At 42.9% G+C, this 17499-nt stretch overlaps 1 protein-coding gene across 2 annotated transcripts in view; it reads left to right on the top strand.

The window, feature by feature from the left end:
* Positions 1-17499, top strand: part of LOC126181863 (pre-mRNA-splicing factor Slu7) — a 59662-nt gene that overhangs the window by 13684 nt on the left and 28479 nt on the right. For both annotated transcript variants that reach the window (XM_049924805.1, XM_049924806.1), the window contains exon 5: positions 12778-12968. In XM_049924805.1, coding sequence (XP_049780762.1) covers positions 12778-12968 — 191 coding nt within the window. The remainder of the gene's footprint in view (positions 1-12777; positions 12969-17499) is intronic.

Genomic DNA, 17499 nt, shown 5'->3' with positions numbered 1-17499 from the left:
AATGTAAGGATTGTAAAAGCATAATCACTATGGGCAAGATAGATACTGCCTACAGGAAAACTAAAGAGACCTTTGGAAAAAAGAGAACCACTTGCATGAATATAAAGAGCTCAAATGGAAACCCATTTCTAAGCAAAGAAGGAAAAGCAGAAAGGTGGAAGGAGTATATAGAGGGTCTGTTCAAGTGCGATGTTCTTGTAGACAATATTATGGAAATGGAAGAGGATGTAGATGAAGATGAAATGGGAGATATGATACTGCGTGAAGAGTTTGACGTAGCACTGAAAGACCTAAGTGGAAACAAGGCCCTGGGAGTAGACAACATTCCATTAGAATTACTGATAGCCTTGGGAGAGCCAGTCCTGACAAAACTCTACCATCTGGTGAGCAAGGTGTATGAGACAGCAGAAATAGCCCCAGACTTCAAGAAGAATATAATAATCCAAATCCCAAAGAAAGCAGGTGTTGACAGATATGAAAATTACCAAACTATCAGTTTAATAAGACACAGCTGCAAAATACTAACACGAATGGAAAAACTGGTAGAAGCCAACCCTGGGGAAACAAGTGTGGATTCCGTAGAAATGTTGGAACACGTGAGGCAATACTGACCCCACGACTTATCTTAGAAGAAAGATTAAGGAAAGGCAAACCTACGTTTCTAGCATTCGTAGACTTAGAGAAAGCTTTTGACAATGTTGATTGGAATACTCTCTTTCAAATTCTGAAGGTGGCAGGGGTAAAATACAGGGAGCGAAAGGCTATTTACAATTTGTACAGAGACCAGATGGCAGTTATAAGAGTCGAGGGACATCAAAGGGAAGCTGTGGTTGGGAAGGGAGTGAGACAGGGTTGGAGCCTCTCCTCGATGCTATTCAATCTGTATATTGAGCAAGCAGTAACGGAAACAAAAGAAAAATTTGGAGTAGGTATTAAAATCCATGGAGAAGAAATAAAAACTTTGAGATTCGCCGATGACATTGTAATTCTGTCAGAGACAGCAAAGGACTTGGAAGAGCAGTTGAATGGAGTGGACAGTGTCTTGAAAGGAGAGTATAAGATGAACATCAACAAAAGCAAAACGAGGATAATGGAATGTAGTCGAATTAAGTCGGGTGATGCTGAGGGAATTAGATTAGCAAATGAGACACTTAAAGTAGTAAAAGAGTTTTGCTATTTGGGGAGCAAAATAACTGATGATGGTTGAAGTAGAGGGGATATAAAATGTAGACTGGCAATGGCAAGGAAAGCGTTTTTGAAGAAGAGAAATTTGTTTACATCGAGTATTGATTTAAGTGTCAGGAAGTCGTTTCTGAAAGTATTTGTATGGAGTGTAGCCGTGTATGGAAGTGAAACATGGACGATAACTAGTTTAGACAAGAAGAGAATAGAAGCTTTCGAAATGTGGTGCATAAGAAGAATGCTGAAGATTAGATGGGTAGATCACATAACTAATGAGGAGGTATTGAATAGAATTGGGGATAAGAGGAGTTTGTGGCACAACTTGACTAGAAGAAGGGATCGGTTGGTAGGACATGTTCTGAGGCATCAAGGGATCACCAATTTAGTACTGGAGGGCAGTGTGGAGGGTAAAAATCGTAGAGGGAGACCAAGAGATGAATACACTAAGCAGATTCAGAAGGATGTAGGTTGCAGTTGGTACTGGGAGATGAAGAAGCTTGCACAGGATAGAGTAGCATGGAGAGCTGCATCAAACCAGTCTCAGGACTGAAGACCACAACAACAACAACTACCACTTGTGTCAACTGAGAAGAGCACCATTCCCCCTGCACGCCAGACTGCACAGTACTCCAAAAGGAGTGGAAAATTATGGCATACAAGACCCTAGACAGGCTATCTTACTGCAAGGTTAAACTAAAATGTGAAAGGTTAAATCCTTTTTGAATGCTGTCTACCTATGCTGCCACTATGACAGCTTTGCCACCCATGACGCCAATATTCCCGTCATCTAAGCTTACTCCTGCGGGTCCACCATCTTTACCCCCTCCAGCTGGCTGGGTCATGTCTTACTCTATTGCTCCCAAAGCTTCTGCTTTGGGAGCATCCCCCCCCCCCCCCCCCCCCAGCCAGAGAAGCAACAGCCTGTTCTGGTTCTTCTCTTGTGGAAGGGGTCCCTTGGACCTCTACCCTCTGCGATCTGAGGCGGGCCCTCCAATGTCATAAGTGCCACCTGTCCCTGGAGAACCTCATTGCCTTCAAACAACTCTGTGCCCAGTCTACCTACTCATCAGACGACGGAAGCGGGAGTGTTGGGAATGCTAAGTCTCCACCATTGGAACATGAATTTCCATTCCCAGATTTGGACCAAGCTCCATCGACTTTACGGCTATCAGACATCTGCAGTTGTACCTGGAACTTCCACAAATGGAGCCATATCTGCCGATCCAGATGTAATCGCAGAGCGTCTTGCCGAGCATTATGCGTCTGATAAATTACCGTCCCATCTTTCATCTCCTCAAACAGTGGGTGGAACGACAACACCTCCCTTTTCCTCCATGCCACCCTGAGCCATATAATGCTCCCTTCAGTGCATGGAAATTTCTTAGTGCCCTTGCCGACTGTCCTGACGCATCCCCTGGCCCAGATAGAATGCGTTCACAAATGCTTAAACATCTGCCAGCGGATTCCTAGCTCCACCTCCTTGCTGCTTTCTTGAACCGCATCTGGCGCAATGGCAATTTCCCATCTCAGTGGCGGGAAAGTGTCATCATCCCAGTGTTAAAGCCTAGTAAGAACCTAGTAGATGTTGATAGCTATCATCCTATCAGCCTCACTATCATTTTGTGCAAGCTGTTCGAATGTTTAGTGACCCAGCAGTTGTGTTGGCTCCTTGAGTCTTGGGGCCTTCTAGCTCTGTCCCAGGGCAGTTTTCGCCAAGGGCACTCCACCATCGACATCTTGGTGCACCTGGAGTCTGCCATTCAATTGGCCTTTTACCGGCGACAACACCTTATTGCCTTCTTTTTCGACCTGACGAAGGCCTATGATACCACTTGGCAAAACCACATGCTCGCTACTCTGCATGAGTAAGCTCCGGGGCCTGCTCCAGATTTTTATACAGAAATTTTTGTCGCTCTGCTCTTTCAGAGTTCATGTCAGTATGTCCGACAGTGCACCCTCTATACATAAGAATGGTGTCCCGCAGGGCTCAGTCCTGAATGTCCTCCTCTTTTTAATTCCCGTCAGTGGTCTCACATCAGCAGTAGGGTCGTCAGTATCTCCCTTCCTAAATGTTGATGATTTTTGTATCTCCTTCTGCTCCTCTTCTATTGTTGTGCCTGAATGCTGGCTGCAGGGAGCTATACGGAAGGTGCAGTCATGGGCACTTGCTCACGGCTTTATTTTCAGCCGCCAATACTTGAGTCATGCACTTCAGTCGTCGTCATACTGTCTGCCCCCATCCAGAACTTTAACTCGATGACCAACTATTAGATGTAGTGGATACTTACCACTTTTTGGGACTGGTCTTAGGTACCCGCTTAACTTGGCTTCCCCATCTTTGTCAGCGTAAGGACAGGTGCTGGCAGGTCTTAATATTATTTGATGCCTGAGCCACACAGATTGGTGTGCTGATTGTCCCAAACTGCTGCAGCTGTACAAAGCCCTCATAAAGGCTTGTATTGACTATGGGAGCCTGGTGTATGGTTCAGCATTGCCCTCTGCACTATGTCTGCTGGACCCTATCCACCAATGTGGAGTTCACCTTGCAACGGGAGCCTTCCAAATGAGTCACGTGAACAGCCTCTTTGTGGAAGCTGGCATTCCTACATTGGAGCTCTGGTGGCAACTACTGCTTGCAAATTATATTGCCCACAGTTTGCCTTGTCATCCAAATTACCATCTTCTATTCCCTAACATAGGGATCCATCTTCCACAACGGCTGCCCAGAATTGGAATCCCCTCGCTGTCCGTGTCCGGTTGCTTCTTAATAACCTTGGCGCTTCCCCTCCACCACCTTTCCTGCAGGTCCACTTACGTACACCTCCATGTATAGTCACAGCTTTGGCTGGACCTATCGCAAGGCCCAAAAGGCTCCGCTCCACGTAAGGCCCTCAACTGCCATTTTCTCTGGCTATATTGAACAGCGCTCCTTGCCGGGTGGCTGCAATGTTTTCGCTGCAGAGTTGGTAGTCATCTATTGCGTTCTTGAGCATATCCGCTCCTGCGCTGTTGAGTCCTTTGTCATGTGTAGTGACTACTTAAGCAGCCTACAAGCTCTCAACCAGTGCTTCCCTCGACATTCTTTGGCAATGACTATCCAGGAGTCTTTTTGTGCCTTTGGGAACAGTGGACTTTTGGTGACCTTCAGTGACTCCAGGACACGTCGGGATACTGGGCAATGAACTTGCTGACAGCCTGGCCAAACAGGCTACTGGTGAACCAACTCAGGAGATCGGTCTGCCAGAGATTGATCTCCAATTTGTCTTCTCCCGCAAAGTTTTCGCGGTGTGGGATTCTGAATGGCACACCCTCAGTACCCCAAACACACTTCATGTTATCTAGGGGACAATGAATGCGTGGCGGTCATCCATGCGAGCCACTCGCAGGGACTCTGTTGACCTTTGCCGGCTCCACATCGGCCATACTTGGCTGACACAGGGTCACCGCCTCCGTCGTTAGGAGCCAGCTCGATGTTGCTGTAGCTCCCTATAACTGTCGTCCACCTCTTGTTGACCAGCCCAGTTCTAGCCACTCTGCAGCAGAATTTTAACCTTTCCAGCTCTCTGCCAGCAGTGTTGTGCGATAATACCCCAATGGCCGATTTAGTTTTATGTTTTATTCGTGAAAGGGGGGAGGGGTGTTTATCATACTATCTATGGTTCGGCATCTGGCCTTCTTTTCCAGGCCTCCACCCTCCCTCCCTTTTATCTCTTCATCACTCTTTCTTGGCAGTTCATTTGCCGTGATGTTTGTCTTTTATCTATGTGTGTTCTTCTCACCTTGTCTTTTAGACTGGCGATTTTAGTACATTGCAGAGTGGGTAGCTCATCCTTTTTTTATCCTTGTGATCAGCCAGTCTGTCATCTGCTATGATTTTAATACCTTCCTGTGCCTTTCCTTTTTGTGTACACTTCCCCCTTCTTTTGTTTTCTCTTTCAATGTAGTTCCCCATTAGTTTTACCCCTTTTACTTCCTCAAGTTCCTTTGTTTTTTGTTGTTTTACCTTGAGACTTGTTTGATTGATGAAAAAGGGACTGATGACACTGTAGTTGGGTCTATTTATACTTGCTTGAACTATGTGGAGGCATGAGGAGTTTGTGTATGCTTGTGCAAGCGTGCTTGTCAAGCATACAGTAATGTGTTGTCGCCTTTAGGTGACACAATACCGTGTAGTGAATTAAAGTGTTTCAATGAAATGGTGGAATAAAAGTATTCTATTCGCCAAAGAGTATTCATTTGTGATTCATATGTGTGTACAGAATTAGTGCCTGCTCTAAGGAGATTATTTAGAGAGCAATTTCGTTATGTTAAAGTTCCTAATTGAAGTGAAATTTACCGATTAATAAATAAATTTCACAAAAGGGGAAGTGTTCTTGACAGGAAACATAGAAAATCATGTACAGTACTATAGAATAAACTCTGGGTAAAATTGGGCATGCTTTGGTAAGGTCTCATAGAAAATCAGTTAGACGTCTTTCTCAACAAATGGAAATTTTCTATGGGTCTGTTCAAATGGCTACAAAGATACTGAAAGCCCTATAAAGTAACAGCAGTGCAAGAAGTTAAACTGGGTGACCCTGCAAAAAAGTTGCAGTTTTGTGAATGGATTTTTTATAGTGTGCATGACAGGAAAATTAAACTCCCCTAACTTTCTTTTCAGACAAATCATGGTTCCACCTAAATGAATAAATTAATTTACAAAATAACTGTTACTGGAGTTCTGAAAAGCCTAATCCCACACGATCAAAAAAATAGTAGTGTGGTGCACTATTAGCAGTGAGAGAATAATGGCCTTTTTTTGCCCAGGAAACAACAGTGAGAGATCTGGAAAACATTTTGTGGCTCTTCCCCCCCCCCCCCCCCCCCCAATTAATTGAGAGAGAACATGCTTTCACGACCTTACAGTAGGACTCTGTAATAGCACATACAGCCAACCTCTCATTACAGTAAATTTGTGGTGTGTTATCACTAACAATATATGGCCTCCCCTGCAATTAATGTCTTGGGGGTAGGGGCATTAAAGGAGAAAGTGTATGAATCATACTGACTTACTTCAGATGAACTTTAACATTCATCAAAAAATTTCTCAGAGGAAACTGCAGAGTGTAATGAGCAGTTTCCTAAGCGGGTGTCAGAAATTCTTGAACAACGAGGGGAGGCAGTTCCAGCACCTCGTTGTGTAATATATATATATGAGTAATTTACTTTTCTTTTTAAGTATTTGTTATCTATATTAAAAATAAGTGACATGACAAACTGTACTATATTTATTGCAGACTTTCTGGCACCTTCGTTGAGGGCACAGCAGCCAACCTTGCTGGCTGGCCACATGCTGTAAAATCTGTTATGTTAATGATTGATCACCCTGTGTTTAATGAATTTTATGTTTAAATGATGTAAGTATTCAAATTAAACAGAAAAAAGATGAAACAAAAAAACCATAGGGAGATATGAACCAGAGATCTATTCACAACTCGCAAATGCTTCCAGTTGAAACTTCCTGGCAGATTAAAACTGTGTGCCGGATCGAGACATGAGTTCGGGACCTTAGCCTTTCACGGGCAAGTGCCCTACCATCTGAACTTCCAAAGCACGACTCATGACCCACCCTCACAACTTCAATCCTGCCAGTACCTCATCTCCTACCTTCCTAACCTCAGAGAAGCTCTACTGTGAACCTTGCAGAACTAGCACACCTGGAAGAAAGGATATTGCGGAGATGATAGAGCACTTGTCTGCAAAAGGCAAAGGTCCTGAGTTTGAGTCTCGGTCTGGCACACAGTTTTAATCTGCCAGGAAGTTTCATATCAGCGCACACTCCACTGCATCTCTCCTCTCTCATTCTGGCTTCCATTTGAGCCATGCGGTCTCTCCTGAAATCCCCTTAACTTTGTGGTATTAAAATGCCTCAAAGAAATCAAGCTCAGTTTTTTTAGAGGTGCATTGAAAGGCTTTGGGTGATTGGTATTAGAGTTCTGAACTTCACATATCATAAATACAAAAAGTTACAAAAATCTAGTTGTCATGTGGTCTCCTTGTGAGGGTGTGTTGGTGTCCTTTAGTGACTTTGGCACTATCCCTAATTATGTGACTTAAGTTGTCATATGTATGTAATCTTTTCTGTGCAGATGTCCTTTCTTGCCCATCACTACACAAACAGAGTGTAAAGTGTAGTAACTTTGGTAGCTGTTGAACATGATTTATATGCTAGTGTTAGATTTTTAACTGTCTGATCTCTCACAGAAATAAAATGCATGGATTCCGTCATGCAGCAAGGTGGTGCCTGTTGTTGTCAAAGGAATGTTTTGCAGTCTCTCATTGTCCAGGATATCTCCACATGTAACTCGTGTAAAATGATTAGTAAAGATTTTGGGCTCAATAAACTATTCTTCAGTCACAGATCATGATCTGTTTTCAGAGATACAAAGTTGGAAACATGTCTAAACAGTTGCACAAAGATTTTTCATCCCACGGTTTTGCAGATTATTAATTTATCAGAGAGCACTAGATTTGCATAAGCTCTCCCCTCCCTCGCACACACGTGTATAAATGTGGATACCTGTTTGTATGAAGTTTAAATTGTTCATTCACTTACTTACAGAAATACTTGCTGTTCCTCTTGAAATGCATAGTTGTGGATGGTGATAACCTAGTTGAATGTACAGGTAATTTTGGTTATGATATATCTTCGTAGTCCATGTAAATGATCCTTAAACTGCAGTTTCATTGGGAATATAGACCAAGTAAATACTTTGAACACCTGGTCCTCATGAATGGTGATGGTGGAAGAAATTGTCATTGACAATATTTGGCAGGCAAAGGAAAACAGGCAGTGGTGTGTAGTTTCTGGGCACCAGATTTTGTGGTAATGTCCTGTGTTAAATTCCAGACTACACTGCAGGTCTCCTGGAGTGAGGGTATATGACACTGCTGATGGCAATCCATCCATTGGATGGGAATGTTAAGCTTGGCTACTCTTTTGATGCTTTTTCAGAGGTGTAAACTATGTTCTGGTCCTAGGTTCCACCCCTTTCCTTCTCTCCATCTTTTAACACAAGCATGACACAATGCTATGCGCACATCCATTACAGTCACCTACACCCAACAAGTATGCCTAAGGCATAGCTCTCAGACCACACAAGGAAAGGAGCCACTATTCACTGAGGAAGATAGTCCTTTCCAATCAGGCAGCTAAAAAGTTCTTAGAAATTATGACTCTACTGAGTGAGGTGACTTTTCTACCATCATGTGCTCTGTGTGTGTGTGTGTGTGTGTGTGTGTGAGAGAGAGAGATTCTGATCTCTATGAGCGAAATTAATTTTGCTTATCAATTCTGAACTCTGTTTTCCATTAATTCTACTTGCTGTTACACAGGGGATGTACTGTCTAAATAGCAGGAAATCCTGTTCACTTTCAAAAACAAAGCAACACAACACAGTGATTATGGCACTGGACTCATATCCAGTAAGATATTGGTTTTTTGTTCTGATTTCCCAAAATCATTTCAGGTGACTGCTGCGATGGTTCTATTCACAACACCATAGTTCAGTTCAAATCCCATCTGCCTCAACTGACTTAATGCTGTGTGTGTATTGACCTTACCATTGATGAGGTGTTACTCTTCAGCTTTTCGTGAATCAGTAAGCTGCATATGTGACAGTCCTCTGTTTGTTGTTTTTGGTCACAGTGAAGTATGGCAATTGCAAAATGGCAAGTAACATGATGATGCACTGGGACCAATTTCTGACTAATTTAATAAATATAAGCTCATCCTGAATTCTGACCGACATAAGGAAATAAGTGTATGGAGAGGGTAGGGGGGAAAAACCAGAAACTTTTGACTGCTCCATCATCCAATAACCTATCTGTTTGTGTTGATGAAATACTTGGAGGCAGTTTTGATGAGGTATGAAATGGAATGAAAACCTATGGATTTTCTCCTTGAAGCAGGTGCAAGTAATCTTATTGTAAATAGAGCAGTTCTAAATAGTGGGAGGAATACCACTAGGGAAACAGTCTGTGGGCCGCCACATATGTGAAATGAGTTGGCGTAATTGGTAGGGCAATTAGTTATGTTAAGTTAGAAATCTGGGTTTGATTCCTGGTCTAACACTAATTTCTAATGGTTACTGGATATTCATTATATTGTCACAGAAGAAGCTGAGTAGCACAGTCACCGTAGTATAGTGGTTATGATACTAGACTGTTGCATGGAGTGTCAAGAGTTCAAAACTGAACTGTGAAATTTTAATTTCTATATTCAGTTAGAGTACATTCTAGAAGTATCCACAGATGGCAAGAATCATTGTACTGGAATGTTCTGTAGCTGTATATACACTCCTGGAAATTGAAATAAGAACACCGTGAATTCATTGTCCCAGGAAGGGGAAACTTTATTGACACATTCCTGGGGTCAGATACATCACATGATCACACTGACAGAACCACAGGCACATAGACACAGGCAACAGAGCATGCACAATGTCGGCACTAGTACAGTGTATATCCACCTTTCGCAGCAATGCAGGCTGCTATTCTCCCATGGAGACGATCGTAGAGATGCTGGATGTAGTCCTGTGGAACGGCTTGCCATGCCATTTCCACCTGGCGCCTCAGTTGGACCAGCGTTTGTGCTGGATGTGCAGACCGCGTGAGACGACGCTTCATCCAGTCCCAAACATGCTCAATGGGGGACAGATCCGGAGATCTTGCTGGCCAGGGTAGTTGACTTACACCTTCTAGAGCACGTTGGGTGGCACGGGATGCATGCGGACGTGCATTGTCCTGTTGGAACAGCAAGTTCCCTTGCCAGTCTAGGAATGGTAGAACGATGGGTTCGATGACGGTTTGGATGTACCGTGCACTATTCAGTGTCCCCTCGACGATCACCAGTGGTGTACGGCCAGTGTAGGAGATCGCTCCCCACACCATGATGCCGGGTGTTGGCCCTGTGTGCCTCGGTTGTATGCAGTCCTGATTGTGGCGCTCACCTGCACGGCGCCAAACACGCATACGACCATCATTGGCACCAAGGCAGAAGCGACTCTCATCGCTGAAGACGACACATCTCCATTCGTCCCTCCACTCACGCCTGTCACGACACCACTGGAGGCGGGCTGCACGATGTTGGGGCGTGAGCGGAAGACGGCCTAACGGTGTGCGGGACCGTAGCCCAGCTTCATGGAGACGGTTGCGAATGGTCCTCGCCGATACCCCAGGAGCAACAGTGTCCCTAATTTGCTGAGAAGTGGCGGTGCGGTCCCCTACGGCACTGCGTAGGATCCTACGGTCTTGGCGTGCATCCGTGCGTTGCTGCGGTCCGGTCCCAGGTCGACGGGCACGTGCACCTTCTGCCGACCACTGGCGACAACATCGATGTACTGTGGAGACCTCACGCCCCACGTGTTGAGCAATTCGGCGGTACGTCCACCCGGCCTCCCGTATGCCCACTATACGCCATCACTCAAAGTCCGTCAACTGCACATACGGTTCACGTCCACGCTGTCACGGCATGCTACCAGTGTTAAAGACTGCGATGGAGCTCCGTATGCTACGGCAAACTGGCTGACACTGACGGCGGCGGTGCACAAATGCTGCGCAGCTAGCGCCATTCGACGGCCAACACCGCGGTTCTTGGTGTGTCCGCTGTGCCGTGCGTGTGATCATTGCTTGTACAGCCCTCTCGCAGTGTCCGGAGCAAGTATGGTGGGTCTGACACACCGGTGTCAATGTGTTCTTTTTTCCATTTCCAGGAGTGTATATTGTATGTTTTCTGGCCGGAGACAGTTCGCTCCGCACTCTTGTATGTGCAAATGCTGAATAAACCTTTGTTAAGTGAAGTTAGTGTTCGTCATTCATCTGCTTACACCTTCTTCTACGTGACAATATTGCAGGTTCAGCATGTCTGAAAGGATTTCACGTGTATGATTCCATGTCATTGCATATTATTGATGAAATCTCCATTGATCCGTTCATTTCTTTTCAGTACATTTAATGCATTTCATAATATTGCTTGCGGCATGGTAGGCCATATTCCTTCACCTATAAGGTGAATGTTTGCAAATTCGGGCTTAGAGTCCCAATCTTACACAAATTTTCAATTGTTCCTATATATTCATTAGATAATTTGTGTTTAAGTAACTCATCATCTAATGGATACTGCTGTCTTTCTCAGTACCTCTTACATTATTAATTTATGGTATCAGTTGGATTGCCTTCAAAGTTTTTCTTCCTCATTGCATTTGAATCATCAAGAATTCATTTACAGGTAACTGTGCAGTATTTCATTCCCATCTTTAAAGCTCTAGTATTTAGCAAAGGGAGCAACTTAAGTACAGGCTGTACAGGCAGGATTGGAAGGAGAGATGGGTAACCTCCCCTTATTGATGTAGTACTACTGATGAAAGAAAAGGATTTTGTGTTGTGCTGTGTACAAAAAAAAGTGTGGAAATTTGTAATCTGTACCAAGACTACTTCCACATGGTATGTGGTGGCATTACTTTACTTTTGAGTCCATATTACAGTCATGGAGTTCACATAGCAAAGCTCCACATTTTACTTAATGTAATGGAGGTAGTAGCACATGTAGATGTAGCTTTAGAAAATAATTTTTTATTGTAAAATTTGGAGGCACAGTACTACCCAGCAGCTTCATAAATGGAGCACCAGCACATCTATCCATTCTAATGCTCTCCAGTGGGGGCTAATGATAATTCCACTGCTTAGATTTTATCTTACTTAACATGTAACTTTTACAAGCAGATTGTCTTACAACTAAACATCTTGAACATTAGCTGTTGTTGCCTTTTTAACTACAGTTATTCACTTTGTTCTTTCTCCATTCGTAAACAAATGGTGTCAGGTTGTAAGGAAGGAGAAAGCCAGTTTTAAAAAAAATTATAAGTAGAGAATCTGCTTCCACTGCCTTGTGTTAGTTGTAGTTAACATTCTCCTTACAAGTAATAAAATAACAGTGTCTCTCCACAGACTTAAAAAAAGTCTACTAAGCCCCATTTTTTATAAGCAAGTTATATGTGGTAGTTGATAAAAGGAATCTGTTACAGTTTAAAGCAGCTTAGCAGACAAGCCATAGTTACTAAAGTCTTGCAAGTATTTGCAGCTGCAAGTTTTCTGTGCAACTTGAAATATTAGCAACACAGTCTCCATAAATCGTGGTGTTTTGCCCATAACAAGGCAGTTAACAATTAAATTGAACAGTGAAAAAAGGGGCAAGTTGTGTGATTAGTTATAAGAAGGGTCAGTAGCCATCTACTCAAAAGTGTAATTTGCAGCACATGCATTACTTGTGATTTTGATCCTGTTTAGGCGAGTCAGTAACACAAAGTAAAGCAAAGCCATTTCATCTTCTGTCATTGCTAAGTAAGAGGAGTGAGTAGTGTTAGCTGTGGACAGTGCAGCATTAGATAAGTGCTGTATAACTTGGATCACACTGTGTAACTTGATTTTTCCCATTGTGTATGAAGTGCATTAAAGCTTGAAACAATTTTGCTTATTATCACGTAACCGTAAGCTACATTTGAAAAATTATTTACTGTTACAAAATTTATCAAATGAAACATTTTTAATTCTTTCTAGGTACAAACATTGCTCCTGATGAATTTATTCAGCCTGAGTTATCCATGGATTATGATGGCAAACGAGATCGTTGGGCTGGCTATGATCCATCAGAACATAAATCAATCATTGAAGAATATCAAAAAATAGAAGAAGCTAAAAGGCAGCTGAGGGCAGAAAAACTAAACTCAAATGTGGATGGAAATGCTGAGGTAAGACTTGTACACTCATGAGCAGTTGAATTGGTTACATTGACCTATTCATGGTAGTGTCTCATTTCGACCTGAAGACAGCTGCACTCTGGCTCTGTAACAATTTCAGTTTAGTACATTCTGTACCGTAACAGCATAACTATTGCTCATATAGAGTCTGACAAAAGTTATAGTCCACTTGTACGAATACAATGCTGTAGGTTTCAAAATGGATGCACTTTATGGAGCATTGGATTCATTTATTAATTTACAGTGAATGAGAGTGGCATATGTATGTGAGCCCTCCATTTCATCCCATGTAAATGTCCACCACAAAACAATACCTCCACCAGCAGCCTGAATGGTTTCCTATTGGGAACCAAGTTGCATCGCCTCAGCATGACCGAGTGGGATGATGCAGTGGTTCGCACACTGGACTCGCATTAGGGAGGATGACGGTTCAAACTCACGTCCGGCCATCTTAATTTAGGTTTTCCCTGATTTTCCTAAATTGTTTCAGGCAAATGCCGGTATGGTTCCTTTGAAAGGGCATGGCCAGTTTCCTTTCCCATCCTTCCCTAATCCAAGCTTGTGCTCCATCTCTAATGACCTCGTTGTCGAGAAGACGTTAAACACTAATCTCCTCCTTGTCTGCCTCAGCATGATGCATACTTTGGAATACTGTGAGTGCTCGGTGGAACTGCTTCTCATTCCAGGGCCTTTGACTTTGTGTGGTATGAGGGCTTCCTGTGCAAACTATTTGCATTTGTGGTACCAATGCCACATGTGAGGCTCATTGCATCCTACCTCAAGGATAGGGCTTTCAACATTAGTGCCGGAGATCACACATCGACAGTTACGCGAATACTAGGAGTTGTGCTGCAGGAGTCCATCCTCAGTCCCATGCCATATTCCCTCTACTCTTCCGACATGCCAAAGATGGATGGAGACATGAGGTGTCTCAATGCAAATGTCATGCGCCGCCAACTGCAGATGGCACGTGATGCATTCGGAGCACAGTCCACTAAGTGGTGCCTGAAATATAATGTCACAGAGTCAGGCCCTGATAATTAAAAGGAAAAGAGTATCTGTATACCTTCAGTCAGTGCCGATCATTGCGGGGGAGGGGAGGGGGTCTCACACTGCACACTATCTGGGTGTAATGCTTGAGAGGGTCCACACATGAAAGAAGTCTGGCCCAAAGCTCTTAGTAGACTGCAGGCATTATGTAAGGTACTGAATCCTGAATCCACCCTGCTCTCAAGCTGCATCTAGCAGCGATTTGCCCAGTGCTAGAATATGCAGCCATAGTGCAAGGAAATGCAGCAGACTTCGCATTCGATGTCTGCAATGGCAATGCATCTCCTACGCAACTTCTTGATGCAGGAGCTACATAAGCTCACTCTCATCCCTGTGATAAGAGATAGGATTAAACTGATCGCACAACTGTTCTACAAAAGTCACTGCAGTCAGCAAATAGCTTGTCACAAACTAGGTAACAAGCCACACAGGTAGGGTGCTACCTGGTGGTAGGGTCTGTTCTGGAAATAAGGCTGTTGTAGCTGAATAGGTTGAAGCACCAACACATTAAACTGCTCATAAGCACAAAAAATTACCCAAAACTTTTGTTGATATAGAAGGCATAACAAATTAGAAAATACAGGAATAATGAAAAGAAATTTAGCCTTCCCAACGTAGACAAGGTTAGAGTCGAGCCTGATGTGGTTTTCAAAGTGCTCCTACCTACCCTCATTGTGCAATAAAAACTATTCTACAGTGATGAGTGCACTTTTTCCAACACAGCATTATATCTAATTCAGTCGCTCATGAATGTATTTGCCTCTCATTGTATGTATAATAAATTAAGAGACAGATCCAAGTGAAGTACTTGCCTTCAAGAGGCAAAATATGTGATACTGGTGATATACAGTGACAGCACTGTCCTAGGTCTCAGAACTATTAGTTCCTTCCTCAGGGAGGAGGAAAGGTTAGGTTGGTGAAGGTTTTTTTTTAATGGAGGGCAGGTCATGTGTGCCCCAGGATGAGAGGGGCCTGCCTATAGTGAGAATGAAGTGCTGGCTGACCTGCCCTTACTTTTTAACCTTCCCCAACCTCCCCCCCCCCCCTCTCTCTCTCTCTCTCTCTCTCTCTCTCTCTCTCTCTCTCTCTCTCTCTCTTCTCCCTAAGGAAGGAATAATAGTTCTGAATGTTAGGTTAGTGTCATCACTTTAATTTTTGTATGTGTCTGTTGTCAGTACTAATATTTTCCGTGTTGCAGGTGAGTGTGACCAGCAGTTAAGTCTCATAATTTATTAGTTTCCTTGGTTGATTTTTCCATTTGATAAAACTGCATGTATAATAATCAGTCTGTTTAAAGTAAAAAGAAGCCATGATGTAATTGAGAACTACAAAAACGGCAAGGATAGATAAATTGTTGGACTGGAAGTTAGTCATTAATAGTATTGAAGTGGGGTCTTCAGGATGCTGTGTACACTTTTGATGTACTTAAAATAATACAGTTGTACTCTGTCCAAATAGTAATAGTTATTTATTGCAACGTTGGACTTGCTTTTGTGAATAGGAAGTAGGCATCCCCCAAAGAATCATTAAGACACACTCACTACATAGGGTACAGGTGTAAGTTCTGTGAGAAAAGAGTGGAAGCAGTGATACCAAAAAGGTAGCCATTCTTTCTGTTCTGATATGTTAAAGAGAATGGCATGTTTGAGGTCAAATCTGTCTCTCCATGTCTGTGAGAACCTATCTGATAACATTAAATAGTGGTATCCTTGATGTGGGGAAAAATCTAACTGAACACATTAGAATTATGCTGACATAGCACTCACATTGGAGGAGAAGTGTTTATATCCGCTGTTAAGTATTCTGCACACGCCCTGTATTACCACACCACGTGCTACTCAGCTGCTTGTCACAAACTTTCATACACAGTGTGCTCCTGATTATTCGTGTGCAGATTACCTGGTTTGTGGATTATTTAGAGATAGAGAGAGAGATAGATGAAGCAAGCAAGCACTTGCTTAGAGAACACGGGAACTGACAGCACCGGTTGCCAGCTGAAAGGAGCAGTGGCAGACACTAAGCCAGACTGACAGTGGAAGAAAGCTGCTCCAAGCTGCACCTGGGCCCTCACAGATGTCAACAGTCGAAGCTGCTGCTGCTGCTGCTGCTGCTACTGCTACTGCTACTACTACTACGTGTCCAGTACACATTGCCCTGAATAAAGTGGAACTTCGATTTTACATTCTCCGATTTTACATTTTTCGCCCCTGAAAAAAACCCGTATCAGTGCTAAAATTTCTCAGATTGTAGGTTTCTTCGTTAGTAAGGTTCATCTGTGTTCGAAATTCTTACTTGACATCTTGCTTGACTTCATCTGGTTCTCTTGCTATTGACGTCTGAAGTGATTGAACGAGTTATAAATGGCACAGAAGAGAGACTGTTCACACTGCAGGTTGTGGTGGAGTTAAGAGAATATTTTCAGCCGTTGTGGATAGGGGACATGTGAAAGAGGAAATGCTGACATAATCCACAGTTGATGTTGCCAACGTAACTTGCAACATTTAGCTTCATTGCGCAATTATGATTTAACTACTGCTAGGTTGCAATGGAAAAACAGTACAGTTGATGTGAAGTGCTCCTGACCGAGCACAATATCTTTACTTGCACCACGTATAACTCAGGCTCACCTTTTTACATGCATTTCCAATGTACTGTATTCAGCAACAATATCAGTCTTCAACCTTTTAAATTCAGACACTGAGTCTGAAAGGATATTCTCAGTCAGAATAAAGTAAATGTTGGTCATTTCCAGCTAGTGAGCTCTTACTGGGTGGTGACTTGTTAAGTCACCAACTGCCAAAGCAGCTACCACATCACACTAGCACATGTAATAAGTTGATAAACCTTAGCCTATGAAACGTTCCAAGTTCCTAACTTACTCAGTTATAAAGAATAAACAGGCAAAGAAACTATAAATCAAAGTTGGTATGAGAATTTTGCTGTTCTCCTCGTAGGCATACATTTTACCTACACTCATAGCATCAAATGACATAACCAGATCTCTAAGCCGTAAACAAAAGAGAAAGAAATTTCAAATTTTTATGTCGTATTGTAGACCTATTAGGAAAAAAAAAATGGATTTTGCCACTTGCAATACTGTAGGGTATGTAATTGAAAAGACTTATCTCTTTTGCTAATTACAAATGAGGTAACTGAGCCATTTCCCAACACACAACTGCCACAAATTATACCTTAAAGCACTTAGTTTTGAGGTTTCTTTCATTTTATGTTCACCTTGAAAAATGGCAAAAATTTGTAGCCTACATTGCGAAATAAAATGAAAAATGTGAAATACCGTGAAAATTGACACAGTACAACAACTCAGATGTTTGTTTTCCACCTGCAGCCAATAGCAATATAACATGGCGATGTCACACTAATGCAGTTGCTTCTGTGTATAGTGTGATAAACAGCAAGCTTACTTGGTGGCGTGTTCCAAAGAATGACTGATGTGATCAGTGTATAGCAAATG

Source organism: Schistocerca cancellata, chromosome 1 (assembly GCF_023864275.1).
Source record: "Schistocerca cancellata isolate TAMUIC-IGC-003103 chromosome 1, iqSchCanc2.1, whole genome shotgun sequence".
Lineage (NCBI taxonomy): Eukaryota > Metazoa > Arthropoda > Insecta > Orthoptera > Acrididae > Schistocerca > Schistocerca cancellata.
The sequence above is the reverse complement of the archived record's forward strand: the minus strand, read 5'-3'. Positions and strand labels throughout refer to the sequence as shown.